Source organism: Zootoca vivipara, chromosome 1 (genome assembly GCF_963506605.1).
Source record: "Zootoca vivipara chromosome 1, rZooViv1.1, whole genome shotgun sequence".
Lineage (NCBI taxonomy): Eukaryota > Metazoa > Chordata > Lepidosauria > Squamata > Lacertidae > Zootoca > Zootoca vivipara.
This window is the reverse complement of record NC_083276.1, coordinates 34,264,952-34,285,540: the sequence shown is the minus strand read 5'-3', so window position 1 is coordinate 34,285,540 and position 20,589 is coordinate 34,264,952. Positions and strand designations below refer to the sequence as shown.

Genomic DNA, 20,589 nt, shown 5'->3' with positions numbered 1-20,589 from the left:
ATACGGTAAACCGACCTGAACTCTGCAATCATCCACTGAGGCTCTTCTTTGTGTGCATGAGATGTCCAGAGGGGGCCTTTTCTTCAATATACAGCTTTCGGTGCCAGGCAAAAACGTTCCTCCTCAACCAGGCCTTAGGCTTATTAATATTCTACAGCAGGCATGTCAAACTTGCGGCCCTCCAGATGTTTTGGCCTACAACTCCCATGATCCCTAGCTAGCAGGACCAGTGGTTGGGGAAGATGGGAATTGTAGTCCAAAACATCTGGAGGGCCGCAAGTTTGACATGCCTGTTCTACAGCCTTTTAAATGTGTTTGCGGGAGGGTGCGTTATTGTTGTGTTTAATTTTTGTTTTTAACTATTTTTTAACTCTTTATTTTTAAAGCTATTTATTTTTGTATGTGTCATTTGAGCAGCAATGACTCTTTATGGTACCATTTCTTTTTTTTTTCAAATTAGTCACCTTCTTCTAAGGAACTGTGACATCGTCATGTACCATGGCTGCTTGATAGCATCACCGTTCCTAGAAAAAACACCACTGTGGTGTAGTGGGGGTTATGCCAAAGCCAATTGCTATTCGTTTGCAAGAATCTTCTTTTAGAAAATAGTCTTGAAGATTTACAATGCAAGGAGATTGGAAATCAAAATATAATATAAGCAATTGTATGAACTTTTGATGATGTTGATGGTGTTGATGATGATTGTGATTTGTGGTTTTTGTAGTTTTTTAAATAAACAATATTGTATTTTAAATTGTTGTAAAACACCCACACACCCACACCTGATTTTAGGGTGAAGGGTGGGTAATTAATAATAATAATAATAATAATAATAATAATAATAATAATAATAATAATTCTAAACAGACCACATCAGATGAACAGGAGTGTTTTGTAGGATATTGCCCTTTTAATTTTACACCAATTTAATGTATAAAGAACCACCTAATCAATATTAGGATAATGTTTAATACCACTATGCATTATAGCTTTGGATTGAGTGCTCTTTGGGCCCCGAAGCAGCGACTTTATACATGTATTCCTTGTGAATTAAAACAAAGGATTTTATTTCTTATTGTTGTCTTTTTCTAGGCTGAGGTTCAGCTATGCTATCTGGAAGCACAAAGAGATGCTGTTGAACAGATGTCCTTAAAGCTGTACAGCGAGCAGTACAACAGCAGTAGCAAGCGAAAGGAAGAGTTTGCGGATATGTCAAAAGTTCACACAGTGGGAAGTAATGGGTAGGGAACTATTCTTTTTGTTGTTTTATTCTCAGTGATCTGTTATCTTTTTTAAAAAGATTATCTTCTCTTCCTTGCTCCTATGTTATTCAGGAGGATTTTTCCTGCTAAGCCAAGATTCTTTCTCTCCCAGACACACACACACACACACACACACACACACACACACACACACACACACAGATCAATGTGTTGTGACTCATTGCCCGACATCAATTGATCACTGTATGGACAGGCTAACCAGAACTGCTCATTATTTCAAGGAGAATCCACAGAATATCCTCAGACTTTCTGCGTATGGTACATACATATACAGCCTTGGCTCTTTATTTCTTTGGATTCCCCAAGGTTCTCTAACAGCATTTTATCAAAGACATTTTAAAAAAAACCCACAAGGATTGCTTTCCTGGATCGCACAAAATGCCTGTCTTCTCCAGAACTTTTTCCTCTATCGGTGGCCAATCTGATGCTCCTGAGAAACCCACATCCAGACATGTTGCTTTGTAGCACCAGGCAATTCACCGGCAACCTAATTTCCTTGCAACTGTGAAGTGAGTGGGGCACTTGAGCCATTCACTTTGGAAGCAAAAGGGGCCCATCCCGAAATAAACAAAGAAAACAGGTTGCTACATAACTCAGCAAACATCCAGAGTATGTGAAAGTGCATTTCCTTTTAAAGTATTCCCCCAGCCCCAAGGGAGCAAGATAATTTTAAAACAAAAACGGAAACTGTGAATGTGTGCCTTCACTTGAGCATTTGCATTTCCTCAGTTTCCGACACACACACTTGCCTCTTTCTCTTTAAATCCTTGGACTCGCAGGTCAGGCCAGCTAACACTCAAAGCTGACAGAGGCTGTTCAGTTGTTTGTTTGTTTGTTTGTTTGTTTGTTTGTTTGTTTGTTTTACCACTGCGTATTCCAACATGAATCTCTAAGTGGTTGACAGATCCCAAACAAAAAGGAATCAATATAACAAATGCAATACAAATTCCACATTCAAAACCAAATACAGCTACTACTACCGTGTTTCTCCAAAAATAAGCCATACCCCGAAAATAAGCCATAGTGACAGGCAGTTTAACCTTGTAGGTTAAACTGTACCATACTTAATAAAAAAATAAGACATCCCCTGAAAATAAGCCACCGTGGGTTTTTGTTTTGTTTTTTTGAGGAAAAATAAATATAAGATGGTGTCTTATTTTTGGAGAAACACGGTACTACAATGACTACTGCTACTGCTGCAATGACTGCTATTCCACATTTTAAGTATATTTTGTTGGCATCTATCTGTTTTGGGAGACAATGGAAGAGTGCTCCTTTGAGAGTGAAGTCAAATCCTTGTGGAGTTACAGCGCCTGCTGTGGCTGTAGAGACCAATATGGGAGAGATTTATTTTGTTGCAGCTGGTGCAAATGAAGGTGTCCTGTTTCCCAACACTGTGAGAGAAGTCCGTGGAGGTGTGTCATGAGGGAGGAGTTGAGGCTTGCTTTTAACAGTGCTGTTGGGATTCTGTCCTGTCCTGGGGCTTTACCACATGACCGAGGTGTTCTTCAGCTTGTCAAGGGAGGGAGGAACATCCAGCTTTTCCAAGACAGGCAGAGTCTGGATGCTGTCAACTGCAGTGTCGGCGACCGTGTTTTCCCGCAAGTACAGTTCTTGATAGTGCTCTTCCCTTCGCTTAATCTGCTTGCTGCAGTCTGTGATAATCTCTCCAGATTAGGTTTTCAGTGGTGCAGTTTTCCTGAAGGCCTTCTTCATGCCTACATACATTTTGTGAAAGTTGCCATTGTCAGCAGCGAGTTGAATGGTTTGGTCCATCTTTAGCCCGTTGTCACTGGATCTGGCAATCCTCTGGGCATTGCTCCTTGCCTTTCTCAGTTCAGCAAGCATCCTCTTGAAAGGTGTACACTTGTAGTTCACAAGGCCCTTGTGCTTTGCAGCAATAACAGGATCCGTGTCCCTAATGCCAGCCTCAAACTAGTCAGGGACCTGCTGCTCTCTTTTGCCAAAGGAGGACATCGCTGTGTTGTAGGTTGCCTCGTTGATGCAGTTCCACCTTACTTCAGTGCTGTCTCTTGGGCAGTTCAGTAGTACCTGTTCGTCGGAATTGGAGAAACATTCACAAAGTTGGCTGTTCTAGCAGTGTTGATTCGTGTCCACACTTCCTGCTTTGTGCTATGGAACCTCTTTCGCTGAAGAAGGATCTTGCTTGTCAACAGGGACTGATCCGTGTTGCAGTCGGCACTGTGGTACCTCCGTGCGAGATGAATACAGTTCAGGGCCTGGTGAGAATCAAGTGCAGCTGGTGTCAGTGGCCTGACCTTGGATACCTCCAGGACATCAGCTGTTTTGCCTTGATAGAGAAGAATGTGCCTAGTTCCTGTAGAATTGGCCTTCGGTCTGTACGTCAGAGCACATAGTGGGAGCCCAGACGCTCAAGATGTTAACCGGACGAGAGGAAAACAAGTGTTCTGAGCCCTTGGTCAGCAGTTTTATCGCAGACATTAATAATAATAATAATAATAATAATAATAATAATAATAATAATAATAATTTATTTATACCCCACCCATCTGGCTGGGTTTCCCCAGCCACTCTGGGTGGCTTCCAACAGAATATTAAAATAATCTATTAAATATTAAAAGCTTCCCTAAACAGGGCTGCCTTCAGATGTCCTCTAAAAGTCTGGTAGTTGTTTTTCTTTTTGACATCTGGTGGGAGGGCGTTCCACAGGGCGGGCGCCACTACCGAGAAGGTCCTCTGCCTGGTTCCCTGTAACTTGGCTTCTCGCAATGAGGGAACTGCCAGAAGGCCCTCGGTGCTGGACCTCAGTGTCCGGGCAGAACGATGGGGGTGGAGACGTTCCTTCAGGTATACTGGACCGAGGCCATTTAGGGCTTTAAAGGTCAGCACCAACACTTTGAATTGTGCTCAGAAATGCACTGGGAGCCAATGTAGGTCTTTCAAGACCGGTGTTATGTGGTCTCGATGGCCGCTCCCAGTCACCAGTCTAGCTGCCGCATTCTGAATTAGTTGTAATTTCCGGGTCACCTTCAAAGGTAGCTCCACATAGAGCACATTACAGGGTTCCTCACTGTGAAGCCTATGGCATGGATGCCCTCCTTGCCAGAAAAGGGAGTAATTTTTCTCTCAGAGGCAGCCATTTGATGTGAGTTTGGTCTCCTGCAGAGCAGCAGTGTCAATGTTGAGTGTTTCCCTCTCACTGTTAATGATGGCTGTGTTCCATTAGTCATTGACCTGTGTGTGGGTCAGCAATTTATTGACCTGGGGCTGCCTGGCTTGAGGCAGGCAGTAGCTGACCAGTGAGACATGCTGACCTCTTCTACCAATGAAGGCAACCCGTAATGCTTGTACCTTACACCAATCGGGTTGAGCTTATAACTCGTAACTGTTGCACCCAGCATTATTTTTCCTGCATTAGCAGCACCAACGTGACCTCTCCAGAGCGCAACCCAGGACTGTGTGTTTGGAGGTCTTGGGCTGCCCAGACAACACAACCTCACCTCCTCCATCTAGCTGATGTAGTCGAAAGGAAAGGAATTCATTTGGCACCAGCTTGGCTGCAGGAGTTGCAGCAAAGTGGCATGCAAGATACCACCCAACTTAGGGACTCCACTCCAGAATTGTGTAGGGTTTTCTTCTTACCCTTTTCTTCTCCCCAAGGTGCCCCACATGGCAGCAAATATGGATTGTTCCTCAGAGTTTACACCCGAAGGCTGCAAGGCAGCAGAGGTTTAAGATCAGATTTTCCCTTCTCCTAGATGGGCTACCTTCCCAGGCTAAGGAGCACCATCTGCCTCTCATTTCCCTCAACAGCACATGCATTATATACACATTAAATTATATGTGCTAATAAATGACGATAGATGGTGCCCAATAAAACATTGGCACTTTTTTAAAACAATAACAACACAACTGCACACCATGTGCTTTAGTGTATCTGGATTTAGTGTGCGAAAGTACAGGGTGCCACTTGGATGAGGAGGCCACAAAAAGACAAGTGGGGGTTTCAGGGGGGTTAAATTTTAAGTAACCTGATTAATAAATATCTCTAAACAATGCACGTAAGTAAAACAATTAAAAACCACAAAAACAAATCATATGGAAAACATCGAACTTTATATAACCCAAAATAATTAGGATGCTATTCAGCTACAATTTACTGTGTGTTGGCCCACTGAAATTTGTAAACATTACTAAGAGCCATTAATTTTAATCTACTCTGAGTAAAACTTAGTTGAATATCAGCTTTCGGTGGTATTCCCAAGCTCCAGTGATTGACTTCAGTGGAGGGAGGTGGGATTATAAATAGCCTCCCTGCTTCTCGCCCCAGACACATTACCATGACAGAGCATATGGTCTCTGTTGCATTACACCACCACCAGGTATAAACTTCACATAGGGATACTACAGGCCAGATGACAAAGCATGCGTTATAGAGTTACATCTCCCTGACCCCATGTCACTCACACTTTTTGCTCACAAGGGGGAACTTTTGGTGAGGGGAAACTGTGAAGAAAGAGCACTTTGGACAAGAACGTCCCTAGGGACTTGCACACAACAGTCATGTTATTGGCCTAGAACCAGAACAGGACCTCACCTCTAGACAAGATGCAAACGCCTGTCAGCAAACTCCACTCCAACAACTGGATGGGCAAGGCAGAGCACCACACTCAGGTGAGCAAGGGAAGGGGGAACATTTGCTGTAATAATTTGTTGTAACTTTCTCACATCTCTTCCTATTGCTTTATGAATACTCTTGTCTCATAGAACTCCCATTCCCTCCACCAACAGAAAGAAAAAGTGTTCCCCGCGCCCAGGAGAGGCACTCAGCCCCACTTACAGGTAAGCCCCACTCTGGGGTACCAGGAGCACCCCCAAACAGGTAAACAAGGGAAGAGGAACAAGGGCGCTACAAAGGATGACTGGCCTGTGATTGCCTCTCATGTATCTCCTGGATTGCTATAAATGAAAACTGGGTCTTGCCTCAACTATATTGCTCCTAGTGCTCTTCCCGTCCAATAGCAGGGAGCAGTGCCTTCCACAGAGGGCTAACACTGCATACAGGTGAGCTCTCGATTGGCCAAGGCCAGGTGCTCTATTCCAAACCCTTTCCACCAATGGGAGGGAAGGTTGAGGTATGAGTGGGGGCACCACCTTCACTGTTTGCTCTGTTACAGCCACCTGTGTGTACCTGTCTCCAGGATCTGTGTTTTCCAGCTGCTGATGATTGTTTTTTGCTTGTTATCTCTTCCACTGCCTTTTTCTCTACACAGCCCAACAGGAACAGTCAATAGGGCCACTCTTTCCTGTGCAGACCACGAGGAGCTCCACCCCATATCCAACAAAACTGACCTGCATGCAGCCATTTGAGAAAAGTCCATCTACTCACACCAGGCAGCCTGAGAAGCTCCATGCTAGACCAGCGATGGGTGTTCCCAACAGGGAGATGAAGCCACAAAGGGCACCACACCTGCTCTTTGCCCCTCTGTCCTCCACAACATCCTCACTAATGTGAATTGTTGCCACCCCTAGTCACCTGTATTCACCACATAGATTGTTTCTGTTCCACTAGGGGCTGTACCTGGGAATCTTCTTCTGATACCTCTTCTGACTCAGTGGAGCTCTCAAAGTGGCATGGGGAAACACATCCCCAGACAGCCCTCCTGCACATAAGCTAAGGGAAGGGAATGCTGGGGCTGTGCAGGAAGCCCTGCTTGTTGGGTAGTCATGGGCAGACATTCACCAAGGAGGATGGGTCAGCATGAAAAGGAGCAATGCAACCAGCCAGGGAAAGGAGGTGGACAGCCATTAACAAAGGGGAAGTGTCAACATGGGACTGGCAGTCAACCAGGACAGCCATAATACATAGTTGCAGGAGCAGCTGGGCCAATGAGCTGCATGTTTGAGAACGTCTGCTTGGACTTTGACATAGCACAGCATGATATTCCCATGGCGACTACATGATTGCATATCTTTCTTCCATTGGAAAAGTGGGAGCAGAAAAGCTTTACCCATGGTGGGATTCATGTCAGCTCATGTGCTGGTGTTTTAGCAGAGCGCACCAAGGGGTTCCATTGGCACCACCTACTGTTCCTACCTAATTGTGTTGGTTCCACATTTGGGGCATGTAGATGTAACAGACATAGTATCTGGTCAGCTTATGTAGATTGACAACAGTGCAACCATGTGACATGTGGAGATGTAATTGGTGGGTTCTGGTGATTTTTCCTGGAATACCTGAATCTTATCTGCTGGCCTTTCTGCTGCCTTTTCATTTTCTGGAGGTGTGTTTCCCCCCCCCCCCACTCTTCCCAGGCATAGCTGGTGTACAATTCACTGGTCATTGTGTAGTAGCAGCATATACAGTATTTCCATAAGGAAAATATATATTGCTCAGGCCAGCTCATCTTTCTGCCATTTTCTCTCTCTTTTGTATTGTTATGTGAAAAACCTTGTTTCAGAACTCTGTATACCTTGAGCTGTTTTGTGGAAAGTTGGAACAAAAATCTAAATAAATGAATCTTGTATACTCTGCCCACTTCTTTATATCTTTTATACAAATGTTCCTGTCTTTCACTTTGTTACTTCCCCCACCCCACAACTATAGATATATATAGATATTTCTTTCTTTCTTTTTGCTCACAGAAATTGTTCTGGAATTTCAGTCATTTCTCTGTTTAAATGTTCTTTCAATATGTTTTCTTCCACCACTGTTTTCTTGATGCCAACACTTTTATTTCTTCTAGTTTTCCTTCCCACTTTTACTCATTTTTTTAATTGATTGCTGCCTTTTCTCTCTTTGTATTATTCTTTTCTTCCCTGTGCAATATTGCCTCCTTTATGCCACTGTTTCCCTTCTTATGATCCAAAGTTGGTCTGTTGTTAATAAGCCGCCCTTTCTTTCACAGAGGCTCAGTTTACAGATAACAGGTAGCAGAGTTAGTAAATGTTAGAAAGTAATAAGTGGAAGAGTTTAGATAATATTTGAAGTATTGAAGGCTAAGCATCTTTTCCAGGCCAAGACCTCACCCGGATAGGGGTCAGAAAGAATGGCAAAAGGTTCTGGAAGCAAGTCATTAACCCATCAATGAAAACCATCATCAGGCCAAGACATTTTTTTTCTGGTGGATCGAGGGAGGAGTTCCCATGGTTACCATGGGAAGAGAAAGGTTTAGGATTTCAGCTTCCATGATGTACAAAAACGGGGCAGGCTGTGCCCACAGGGAAAAAAGTGTTGTTTTACATGAGGCTTGGATTTTTTTTCTGGCAAGGAACCTTGGGTAGGACAAGGGTGGAGCCAGTGCCCCAGGGGTATAACCATCCAGGCTGGGACAGAGGCACAGAGATAATGTGCAAGATTCCTTGGAGTCCAGTCCTGCACCAGTGTGATGGTCGGGTTTCTCTTGAGGTGTGAATACTGTGAAATCTTTCTCCATTGAAAGCTTCCAATGTAAATATGTTTAAATAAGTCATATTTCAAAGACACTGCAGGCAGACTCCACCACACCTCATTTACCCCAAAGAAACACAGACCCTAGTTGAGTGTCAAGACCCCTTGAAACCTCATGCACCACCCGGCAGAGATTGTGATGGCCGCTAACAACAGGTAACGCTAAACCAAACCATGGCTGAGTGCAAGCGAGCAAGTTTTCCGTTTCCCAGAGTGAAGATTGTGCTATGCTCCTCCCTATGTCTTGCTGCTGCTGCTGCTCTACACAGGGCTTAGCATTACATCTGAACTAGAGTTCATGGTTTGTCTCACCAGACAAACCATGAGCATTAAGTCACAAACAAAACACGGTTACAGCTTGCAGTTTGTCTAGAGTGAGTCAAACTACAAGCCCAGGTTCAGACATAAATCTAGGTGCCACCCTGGAAAGGATGGCAACAGGAGGATCATGGGAAAAGCACAGTAACTACTACCTTTGCAAATTGAATCAAAGCCTCTAGTGGCCGTGAATGGGCATACATCCTTAAGACCAACAGCCATTTCCCCCAAGTTCTTAATTTTTGTCCAAAGTCCCCAGCTTATGCATATGACCTTGCACTTTTGCCTTCATTTATCGCTAGAAGTTTAGACCACACATGGCTAATAGTTAACTAATTTCTTGCAACTCTCTTTCATAACAATTTTTTGAAGAACAGCTGGTTGCAGGAATGTTTAGGTAATAAGCATAGCTTATATATACCGTAGTTTTTGCACAGGGCAACTTACCAAAGTGAAGAAAGATCAAAATTTGTGGAATTGAAAGACCTTTGATCATTTTATGAAATCATTCTGGTTAGCTATGTGATGCTGTATGAAGGTTTCAAAAAGGATGGTATATATATATATATACACAGTATAAAAAAGATACAGCAGATGATTACCAGAAAAGGATGGTTTTTTTCTGTCCATGAATGGATTATTTTTGATGGAATGCAGCCTTTCCTTAGTACTTCTAAATAGGATATGCACTTTAACAAAGAAATTATGCAAGCTGAATAACAATACTAGAAATTATGCAGAATGTTAAACTTGAACAATTGGCGGGTGAAAATAATTCCACATTAATTTTTTTGTTTGTTAATGGTACTCACAAGATGATTTTCTCATGAGAAAGACTCTCATGAATTTTCATTTTGTACAGTGAATTAATGTCCACACCTTAAGAAATATGTTTGCATTCAGAGGATTAGGTGTGCAACTCTGCATTTATGATTACCTGTCCACCAAATTAAAATACATTCCTTACAACTCAATCCTGCAATCCGGCTGGTGGAACTAAATAAACTTAAACCACATTTGTTGGCGTCACAGTTTGTATGGTTGCAGTTATTGTTTTTGGAACACAGGGAGTTTTAGGAACACAGGAATTTATACCATGTCTGAATATTGCCACATCTAGCTCAGTAACGTCTACATTGATTGGCAGTGGATCACCCAGGTTTGAGATGGGGTCTTTCCCAGCCCTACCTGGAGGTGCCATATTTTAAACCCAGGACCTTTTGCAGACAACACACCTGCTCTTTCACTGAGTTGCAGTCCTCCCCCTAACATTGATCATTTTAAGTCTGCATTTCAATTTGCTTCGGGTGCAGCTTTCACATCCCATTTGACAACCACTGACATGGTTAAACTGCTTGTAAGGAGTGGCGGAGTTTCACAACAGTGGGTCTGCTATTGAGAATGCTACTCAAAATGCCTTGACTTTATGAGTTTGACCAATAGGGCTCTTTTGTTGCCATCTTCTTGATTGGTCCTAGCTGCTGCGTTCTACAGGAGAATAGTCTTGTGGACAATTTTCGGTGTGTGTGTGTGCTAGTGGTGGATGGCAAAAGTGGGTGGGGCAGCAGGTGTGATTCTTACCTTTGTACTAAGAGGATACTCCAGCTAAGCATCAGGAAGAGCTTTCTGACGTTATCAGCTGTTTGACAATGCAATGGACTTCCTCGGGAGGTGGTGGACTCTCCTCCCTTGGATTTGATTTGCTATTTTGGAATGTCTCGCCCATCTAGCTTGTTCTAGGGCAATCCTGTGACCCGGATGGACCAGGAATCCAGTATCTGGGTTCAACCTTAAACTAGTTGTTTGGATAACTGTGATGCATTCGAAAACAGATTTTACTGTATATACATGGAAGTGGAATCACAAATAATCCCATAGCTTCAATCATTATTGCAGAACTAACCCTAAGTGTCATCGTAATAGAAGAGTTATATGAGTGCTGACTTTGTTTCAATCTGGTTTAGCATCAATTGATGATACCAAATACTCATGTCCCAAGTATTAATATTGCTTTGCTTGCCGGATACACTGATTCCCTTGTGGGCTGCAAATAACATCATTTAAATCTAAATATAATGAGTTAATTAGTTTTGGTAAGCAATATTGCTACACACTATCATATGGTCCTTAGATTCATAATTGTACTTCAAAGCCAAAGGTAAGGGTTTGGAGAGTGACAGCAGTTTAGCAAGTCTAAATGATTTTTTCTTTCTTTTAAGAGTCACTCTTCAGACATTTCTGCAGTTTTTTGTGTGTGTGTGCACCTTCTGTTTCTTTTTTCTTTTCTTTTTTTGTATCACAGTGTTTTACTTATTCACTAGGCTTTCAATAGAGAATAACATTAATCCTTTTAAGCTCCTTATTCTAATGATTTATTTTCTTGGAAACCGTTGTGATCCTCCTTTGAATTTTAATGATTGCTGGCTATTCAAGGATTCATTGTTTTGACTTCCTGTCCTTACCTTTGTTTCTAACATGTCTGTAGGGAACACCTGTCTAATACTGTATCTGGCCTTGGTTCTCACTGGCTTACCATATTCACTCAAGCCTATCTTAAAGTGTTATGTTGAAATGCTAGCTACTCATGCATGAAAATAAACGTAGGATATATATTTGCAGAGATAGGCAGATAGACAGCAGAGGAATGGCTAAATGGATTGAGTCATTTTTTTTCCTGTGAAAGTAGTGTTTTTGGTGCAAATAATAGCACATAATGCTCATCGCGGAGAAGTTTGCTAAATATGTTAGCACTTTAAAAACCATTAAGCAGCCCTGTATGTAATTCCCATTTCTTTTAAAGTTTTTGAAGGAAGAAAAATATGTCTGCTGTTGTTGACAGAATCTAGTATCGTTTGCTGAGATTTAGGTCACAGCTTATACTGGAGTTGAATTCTCATTTATCGTGTTGAAATAAAGAATCTCTTCCACAACAGAGCTAGGGATATCATGCGTTTTTTGAGAATATCTTATATTCTAATACAAGGTCTTAACAGCTATACCCTAGTATGCATAATACATTTTATTCCTTATCTGCAGCCTTTTGGACTTTGATTCAGAATACCAGGAGCTCTGGGATTGGCTGATTGACATGGAATCCATAGTGATAGACAGCCATGACCTGATGATGTCAGAGGAGCAGCAGCTGCATCTTTACAAGGTTAGCGCTTCCGTTACTGCCTTTACCTAGCTATAGAAGATCTGATTAGTTTGACAAGTCTTTCTCTCACAGGATAGCCCTGCGTTCATTGTATATATCATGGTGTCTATTAGAATTCCCTTCCCTGTCCCCAACCTAATTTCCATCCCCTCTGTGCTGACAGCCTGCACCAACATCATAATTGTGAGAAAGTTCCCTTTATCACATCCCATTTGGTGCAATTCTATGGGAGGACAAAGATTTGTCTTTGGTGTGAATAGAAATAGATGAAACTGCATTCATAAGTAGACTGAAACAAAACGAAGGGGGGAATGATAGTAGCATTTAGAAAATGTGTTTTGATTGGAGCTTTCGTCTGGTTTTATCTACCTTTCATGCCACGCTAGTAAAGGCGGGGGTGGGGGTGCCTTGATTTAGCTCATTGTTTCAGGATATAGGATTTTTCCTATTTACTTTGCAGTAGTTATATATAACACAAATATTATTTTATTAATACAATGTGTCCTTAATGAATTAAGTACAGTAATGGTCAACTTGTGCATTGGTTGCAAATCTTGGGTTGCAGCCAATGTTAGCCATACTCAGAGTAGCCCCACTGAAGTGAATGGACATACCGGTAGTTAACTTGTGCCATTAATTCCAATGGGTCTACTCTGAGTAGGATACAGCCCCTTGTGCCTTACAAAGAAAGAAAAAAGGGGGAAAGAGCTATTCCTGTTTCTGATAACTTTTGCTTAACAAAAAAAAATTAAGATAACTTCTTCAAAAGCAGTAATTTCACTTTTAACTCTCATTCTGGATTTTTGTATGTGATGTAGAGATTGGGGGGGGAGTATTTTGGGAGCGGAGGAGGGGCTTTCTACAGACATATCAGGATGTAGTAAATCTTCCTCATTTAGGCAATTTTTATTGGACTAATTTTGACAGTTGTCATCCTTGAATTGCTTTGAGCATATGGCATATCTCGAAGAGCAGATTGTGAATCATAAAAAATAAAATTAATAACTAACAACAGAATCGGCAACAGTATAACGACAAGGAACAACTACCCTCTAGCCTTTTTTTATTTCTTATGCAAGAAATGGTATACTCAAGGTCAAATAGAAGTTGGTTTCTTTCTTCTCTGTTTATTTTTATATATATAATTTAATCAAACGTGAGTGTTTTTTAAAATAAAAAACCACAAGCTTAACAAGAGTCAACAGTGTGATGTACCAGCAAAAAAAGCTAATGCTATTCTAGGCTGCTTCAACAGAAGTATAGTGTCCAGAACAAGGGATGTAATAGTACCTCTTTATTCTGCCTTGGTCAGACCACACCATAGCTGCCAAGTCTCCCGTTTTTTGCAGGAAACCCCCGTATTTTAAACCATTTCCCACTGGCAGCCCGGATTGGAAAAAATCCCGGAAATCCCCCGGATTTCCTACCTGCCAGTTAGGCTCCATTGTGGGTGCCGGCGCCGCCTGATTTCCGGTGCCCAGACATAGAAGTGACTTCCGGTGCCATGCCGCTGCTGATCCTGCATTTTTCAGCAGGAGACTTGGCAGCTATGGACCTCACTTGGAATACTGTGTCCAATTCTGGGCACCACAGTTTAAGAAGGATGTTGACAAGCTGGAATGTATGCAGAGGAGGGCAACCAAGATGATCAAGGGTCTGGAAACTAAGTCTTATGAGGAGCACTTGAAGGAGCTGGGTATGTTTAGCCTGGAAAAGAGGAAACTGAGAGGAGATATGATAGCCATCTTCAAATATCTTAAGGGCTGTCACATGGAGGAGGGAGCATGCTTGTTTTCTTCTGCTCCCGAGGGTAGGATTTTACAACAGTAAAATGGCTTCAAGCTGCAAGAGAGGAGATCCTGATTCTCCTTCCTTGGACATTTTTAAACAGAGGTTGGATGGCCATCTGTCATGGATGCTTTAGCTGAGATTCCTGCATTGCAGGGGGTTGGACTAGATGACCCTTGGAACCCATTCCAACCCTAAGATTCCATGATTTAATCTTTTGTACTTTCTGTAAGAACTTCCTATATAGAATACTTGTACATGCAGGTAATTTGGAAAGCCTGTTCGGATGTGCCAGTTCCTCTCTGGACTTTTTATACAGCGGAGAAAAATTAAAAATCCATGCACAAGCACTTCACTTTCTACATTAGAAAATTCCGAGAAAAGCTTATTTATTCACTTTGATTTGAAAAACCATTGACTGAGCAAATGAGTACATTTGATAGCCCAAAAAGAGTATTGCTTTACTGACACAGGGTATCATAGCAGGATTCATCATACCAGAATTCCTTTCGACACCTGCTGAAGACTTTTTTATTCGGGCAAGCCTGCCCAGAGATGTTTATAAAGTTTGTAGGTGTTTTAATTTGTTTTAGTCTATTATTTTGGAGTTTTAACCTTCTGTATGTTTTAAATTACAGTTGTAAAATCTTCTTCGTGATAATTTTATTGCTTTATCTTTCTTGTAAACCACTTTGAGGTTTTTTCTACAGTCAAGTGGTATATAAAGTTTATTAAATAAATAAATAGCAGTACAGCTTAATATATAGTGCTGAGCACTATATATTACCCCATTGCCTTTTGTAGAATAGGGATTGTGTCCAAGCCCTCTACAAAAGGAGGCAATTGAGAGAAAAGAAAGCAAGATAAGATAGACATATGCGCATAGCTGCCAAGTACCCCGTTTTCCCTGGGAAACCCCTGTTTTTACTTACCTTTTCCCGGTGGTCCCCCGTATCACTTCGTCTCCCATTTTTCTCCATTATTTTCTCCTGCCGGTGGCCATATTTTTTTTCTGATTTGCCCTTCTATGGGCACAAAAAATGGCTGCTGCCGGCTTCAAAAGTAGCTTCTACGCATGACCGGAAGTGCGTCGACGCAACTTCTGGTGTCGGCCTGCCCATCTATGGGCACCAAAATGGCCGCCGCCAACACTGGAAGTCGCGTCGACACACTTCCGGTCATGCGTAGAAGCTACTTTTGAAGCCGGTGGCGGCCATTTTTGGTGCCCATAGAAGGGCAAAGCGACACTGGAAGTTACGTTGACGCAACTTCCGGTGTCACACGGCTGCCGGTCCCGGAGTCTGCAGTCCGGGACTTGGAAGGTAAGCATATGCGTTCTTCAACCATCCACAATAGCTATATCTAAGATAAGGTCGTAAGTGGTTACACTAATTGTATAATAGGATTCCCGTGTTTGCATCCTTCTGACTCGTGTGTATATTTTGTAACCTTGATAGGGTTGCCAGATTCAATAGAGGACGGGACTTCTGTGCCTTTAATTGCCCTGCTCTCTTTTGAGTCTGGAAACCTTAAAGAGAAACCAGCAGACCCTTTGCTTGGAAATTAAACAAAGGGTCTGCTGGTTTCTCTTTAAGGTTTCCAGACTCAAAAGGAGAGCAGGGCAATTAAAGGCACAGAAGTCCTGTCCTCTATTGAGTCTGGCAACCCTAAACCTTGAACAGCTGCTCTTCCTGTTCCATTGTACAAATGGGGAAGCTGACATGGACCTTAACGTTAAATATGCGGTTTTCCACAAATTCTGAAGGCAGACCAGTTTACCTGACACAACACTTAAACCAATAAGCCCCCCCCCAGCATGCAGTACAGCTGCAAAGGCTGTAATCAGCTGTAGAAGAGCAGTGTGTGATTGTGCTTAACCCTTTCCCTCTCTTGTAAGGTTTTTTTTTCTTCTGCTAACAATCCACCCTCAAATTGCCTTTGGGTTGCATATGACCACCCTAACAGCATCATGAAAGCAAGCCATAATGAATGCGCAATGAAAATAATGTCTGCAAGGGCCCTGAGATTTGTAAGCTTTGGACCCACTGTTCATTTAAGTAGTTGTCTCCCATGAGTGAACGAAGTGGCAGAAATTAAAATGTGTGAGCCAGGCGAAAGCAATTCTTCACCCAGGTTTCATTTGGCCCTATAAACATTTCCCCCCTGAACGAAACAACAGACTTTCAACTAGCATTTTAAGAAGCAATGGTGCTAAAAAAGAGTAACAGCCTGTTTTTTTTTTTAAAAAAAAGTTTTCTAATATAATCAGTTTCCCTCGGGAATGACCGTAACTCAGTGACATAACATCTGCTTTGCATGCCTGTCTCAGATCTAACCTGAGGCCTCTCAAGCTTGGGTTGGGAGACACCTCTGTCTGAAACTGGCTGCTGCCAGTCAGTGCATGCAATACTGAGGTCAATGGATTGCTGGTATGACTCAGTATAAGGCATCTTCCTATGTTCCTCAGTATAGGCTTTAAAACAGTTTCAACAAGTTCCCAGGAACATGTGATTGATACCTGAATAAATTTCTTAGGATCATTTCACACATTCTTTGGTAAAGTAGTGATAAAGACACCACGGTATGATTTTATTGTGTCTGTGTCTCATGGTGAATGCTTCTGGTGAAGGCATCCCTATGTAGTGATGGCCCTTATATATCACAATGGGAAGACTGTTCCTTCAGAAGCCTTTTAGTGATGTGGTATATGCTAGCTGCCACCACATGAGGGCTCATTTGAGTTTCCATTTACAGATTGTGTGTAGAATGCATATATTATTGACAGTATAGTGTCATAGTGTTGAACCATATCGACTGAATGCTGAGCTGTTGAATCTGGTCGTTCCTCGTGCAAAAACTACAGGAAATAAATCACTGGAAGATTGGAATCACCTTTCTCTCTTACTTTAATTCATGTTGCTCCACTAACAACTATACTGTACAGACGCCAGTTCATTGCACTTTCTCTTTTCTGGGGGTAGATTTCTTAAATTTCTACAGAATCTTCCTCCTAGTTTTTGAATTGATAAGTAATTGCACCACTGAGCTAGCTCAGCAAACCTCCTCTGCCAGGTTACCTGCTGTGTTTTCACTATTGGCAGCAGTAATCTTTGCCTCTAAAGGAGTCTAAAAGTGGGAAAGATCTATACTAAAAACAAGTACATTGCAAGGAAAGAGCATACATTAAATGCATAATAGCAATATAGCTATGCCAGAACTAGGTATGAGGAAATTATCTGTATATTCACAGTTCAGCATGTATCCCCAGTGACGTTTTTCTCTAATTCCATACCGATTCAAGCCAAGCCTTTCTCCCCCTGATTTTATCCTGATAGATGACGATAGGAGGCCTTGGTAAAATTGACATAGAGCAGAGCTGTAGTTTTTGTTCTCAGTTGGTTCAAGCCTTTAATGTAATCTTATATCGAAGAATAATTCTCCTCCTTCTGCCTCCAGACAAACCTGCAATCATTTTGAAATCTCAGTTTATACAATATTAGGCTAAAGGCTGACGTAGTATGGAAAGTGAGCCACAGGGCTGTCAATACTCCGTCAACCTTCTTTTTATATTGATGTCTTTCTCTTGCGTGCCGGGGAATTGAATGCTGATATGTAATTCTTGACCCTCCCTACTTGCTCAGCTGCCTGATCGATACTGCCTCCTCCTCCTCCTCCTCAGCCTAGGAAACAAAAGCTCCCTGTAGCCTATGGCATTGGAGGCAGAGGGAGGTCATTCAGCTTCCCTCCCAGGCACCTGGATTCAGGACACTTTGCTTGCTGGCAGAGGAGGAGGAGGAGCCTGCATTAATAGCAATTGGGTGGGTGGGCAAGGTAGGAGAGGCAAGAATAATATTTCATCATTCAATATTATGGCATGATGCTAATAATACAAGGGAGCTGTCAGCACATATAGCGTGCTGTGAGCTTACTCCTTTTCTGAAGGCCCACAAGACACCACTATCTTGGTCTCTTTATCTTGCTGAAGCTAGTAGGTCTGGTCAGTGCCTGGATGGGGGACCACTTAGGAACTATAAGTAGGTCTGCTCAGGTTCCATGGTGGAAAGAAGTGTGAAATATTAATGTAAGAAACGTGCCTGTTTTCAGTCTTAAACTCTACTCCTGTTCCATAGTTATCCTCACTCTAGCTAGTCTACTTTTAAGTTACTTTAGGAATAGTGTATCTAGATGATGATGAGAAGAAGAAGAAGAAGAAGAAGAAGAAGAAGAAGAAGAAGAAGAAGAAGAAGAAGAAGAAGAAGAAGAAGAAGAAGAAGAAGAATTTGTTATTTATACCCCACCCATCTGGCTGGGTTTCCCCAGCCACTCTGGGTGGCTTCCAACAAAATATTAAAATACAATAGTCTGTTAAACATTAAAAGCTTCCCTAAACAGGGCTGCCTTCAGATGTCCTCTAAAAGTCTGGTAGTTGTTTTTTCTCTTTGACATCTGGTGGGAGGGTGTTCCACAGGGCGGGTGCCACTCCCGAGAAGTCCCTCTGCCTGGTTCCCTGTAACTTGGCTTCTCGCAGCGAGGGAACCGCCAGAAGGCCCTCGGTGCTGAACCTCAGTGTCTAAGCAGAACGATGGGGGTGGAGACACTCCTTCAGGTATACTGGACCAAGGCCATTTGAATTGTGCTCGGAAACATATTGGGAGCCAATGTAGGTCTTTCAAGACTGGTGTTACGTGGTCTCGGCGGCCCAGTCACCAGTCTAGCTGCTGCATTCTGGATTAGTTGTAGATTCCGGGTCACCTTCAAAGGTAGCTCCACATAGAGCACCTTCCAGTAGTCCAAGCGAGAGATAACTGGAGCATGCACCACTCTGGCAAGACAATCCGCGGGCAGGTCGGGTCTTTTGAGTATGCTTGGTCAGGCTTGGCATCAGCTGTCAGCCAGGTCAAGCATTGGCCAAAGGGCTCAGGAGACTCAGAAAGATCCTTCCCAGCCAAACTTACTTGGGCTGCCACTCAGCGCCATTTCTGTCAGGTGCTCACATGGTGGTGTGTGGTGTTGCTGTCACTGCCATGACACTGGTGGCAGCAGGAAAACAAAATACTGTGTGGGATATTGGGGTATGTGAGTTCGAAGGGACATCAGTGGTACCATGCCAAGGACCCCCTGAAGTTTCTGCCTGGTTCATTTTGGCTTCATCCTCCTTTAGTCATTATAATACCTGATCTCCCAAGCATTCTTTAAAGATCCGCAGATAATTATCCTACATAGGATTTATAGGATCTGGCCCAAGCGTCTAAACTCCTCTCATTAATCCTTTAATAGAAACCTCTGTATTGATGCAAGACTTCTTCCTGGAGTGTTCAAAAATTAAGCAAATCAGGGTTTATTGGAGCTGTGGAGATTAGAAATGAATGTACTAGACAGAGAAAGTTAATGATAATTCCTTACATTTTCCCCAGAAGATTAATTGTGCGTTAGATTAAAACCCCATTAAATTGAGTAAGATATGATTGTTAAAATTGTTAGCATGTAGGGAGTAAAATTAACCAAACATTTCTTTACAAATATAAAAATGTTGGCATCTCCTTTGACATTTGGAGGGTTGATTATAAAAGCATTTAAGGTGCTTGAAATACATACTGCATAAAATGTGCCCTGATTAAATCTTCAACAAGGATGTGTGTGCCATGGCGGGTACAAGAAATACTGATCCTGGCGTAATGATTTGTGAGTAAATGTGTTGATTTAGCAACAGGAAAGCTTAAATACGAGGCTGCCCAATCAAAGATGGGGTAGTACACTTGACTAAATGGCTTTCAAATGTTCATCAGAAGTGAATGCTTCCTAAGGAAAATTGGAGGGGGGGGCAGGACAGGAACCTCCATTTATCCTAGATGGGACTAATAGCAGCTGGGGGGGGGCAGACGGGAAGAGAGATTTAGATCAGGGAAAATATTTTTGAAGCCTTTAAAGCCTTTAAAGCCATTTATAGTTTGAGACTCATATATCCGAAGGAGTGCCTGTTTCCACATATACCTGCCCACCAGCCTGCTTCACAGACTGCATGAACACTACATCTTTAAAGCATATTCAGAGCACATTTCCCCTGCTCAAAGAATTCTGGGCACTGTAGTTTATCCATCAGAGAGTTACAATTCCCAGCAAGCCTTAACAACCTACAGTGCCCAGAATTCTTTAAAGGGGGGGAGGTGTTGTGGTTTGAAAGCTCTATATAGGTGCCTGAGTGGTTTGTGTTGTAAAAGCTAAGAGTTGCAGCTGGTGTTTGTGAGTAAGGGGGAAAGCGGTTTCGTCTCTCCATCCCTGCCTCTAATGATAGTGATTTTCAAAGAGGGAACATGTTTTTAAAAAAACAAAAAACCCAAAAATACATCTGTTGCTTTTTGAAAAATTGAGATCTGTGTAACAAAATGCTCTCAATTCCTGCAATTCTGCTTTCCCTAAGAACCATTTCCCTTGAGGAAGCTCAAGGGTAAACAGAGTAAACATGCATCATGTGTTTCTTGCATTTCTTTTGGAAACTGTCAGAAGCACCCAACAATATGCAGTGTATTAGCTTATAACTTTATCATTTTCCCATTTTTTTAAAAAAATGCACCTGGAATTAGGCAACATTAATTGCAGTCTTACCATCTTAA

At 42.3% G+C, this 20,589-nt stretch overlaps 1 protein-coding gene across 1 annotated transcript in view; it reads left to right on the top strand.

The window, feature by feature from the left end:
- The window catches only part of AKAP6 (A-kinase anchoring protein 6), a 214,324-nt gene that overhangs the window by 120,936 nt on the left and 72,799 nt on the right, over positions 1-20,589 (top strand). The window contains exons 8-9 of the mRNA XM_035109758.2: positions 1,093-1,241; positions 12,070-12,190. Of these exons, the coding sequence (XP_034965649.2) occupies positions 1,093-1,241; positions 12,070-12,190 (270 nt within the window). The remainder of the gene's footprint in view (positions 1-1,092; positions 1,242-12,069; positions 12,191-20,589) is intronic.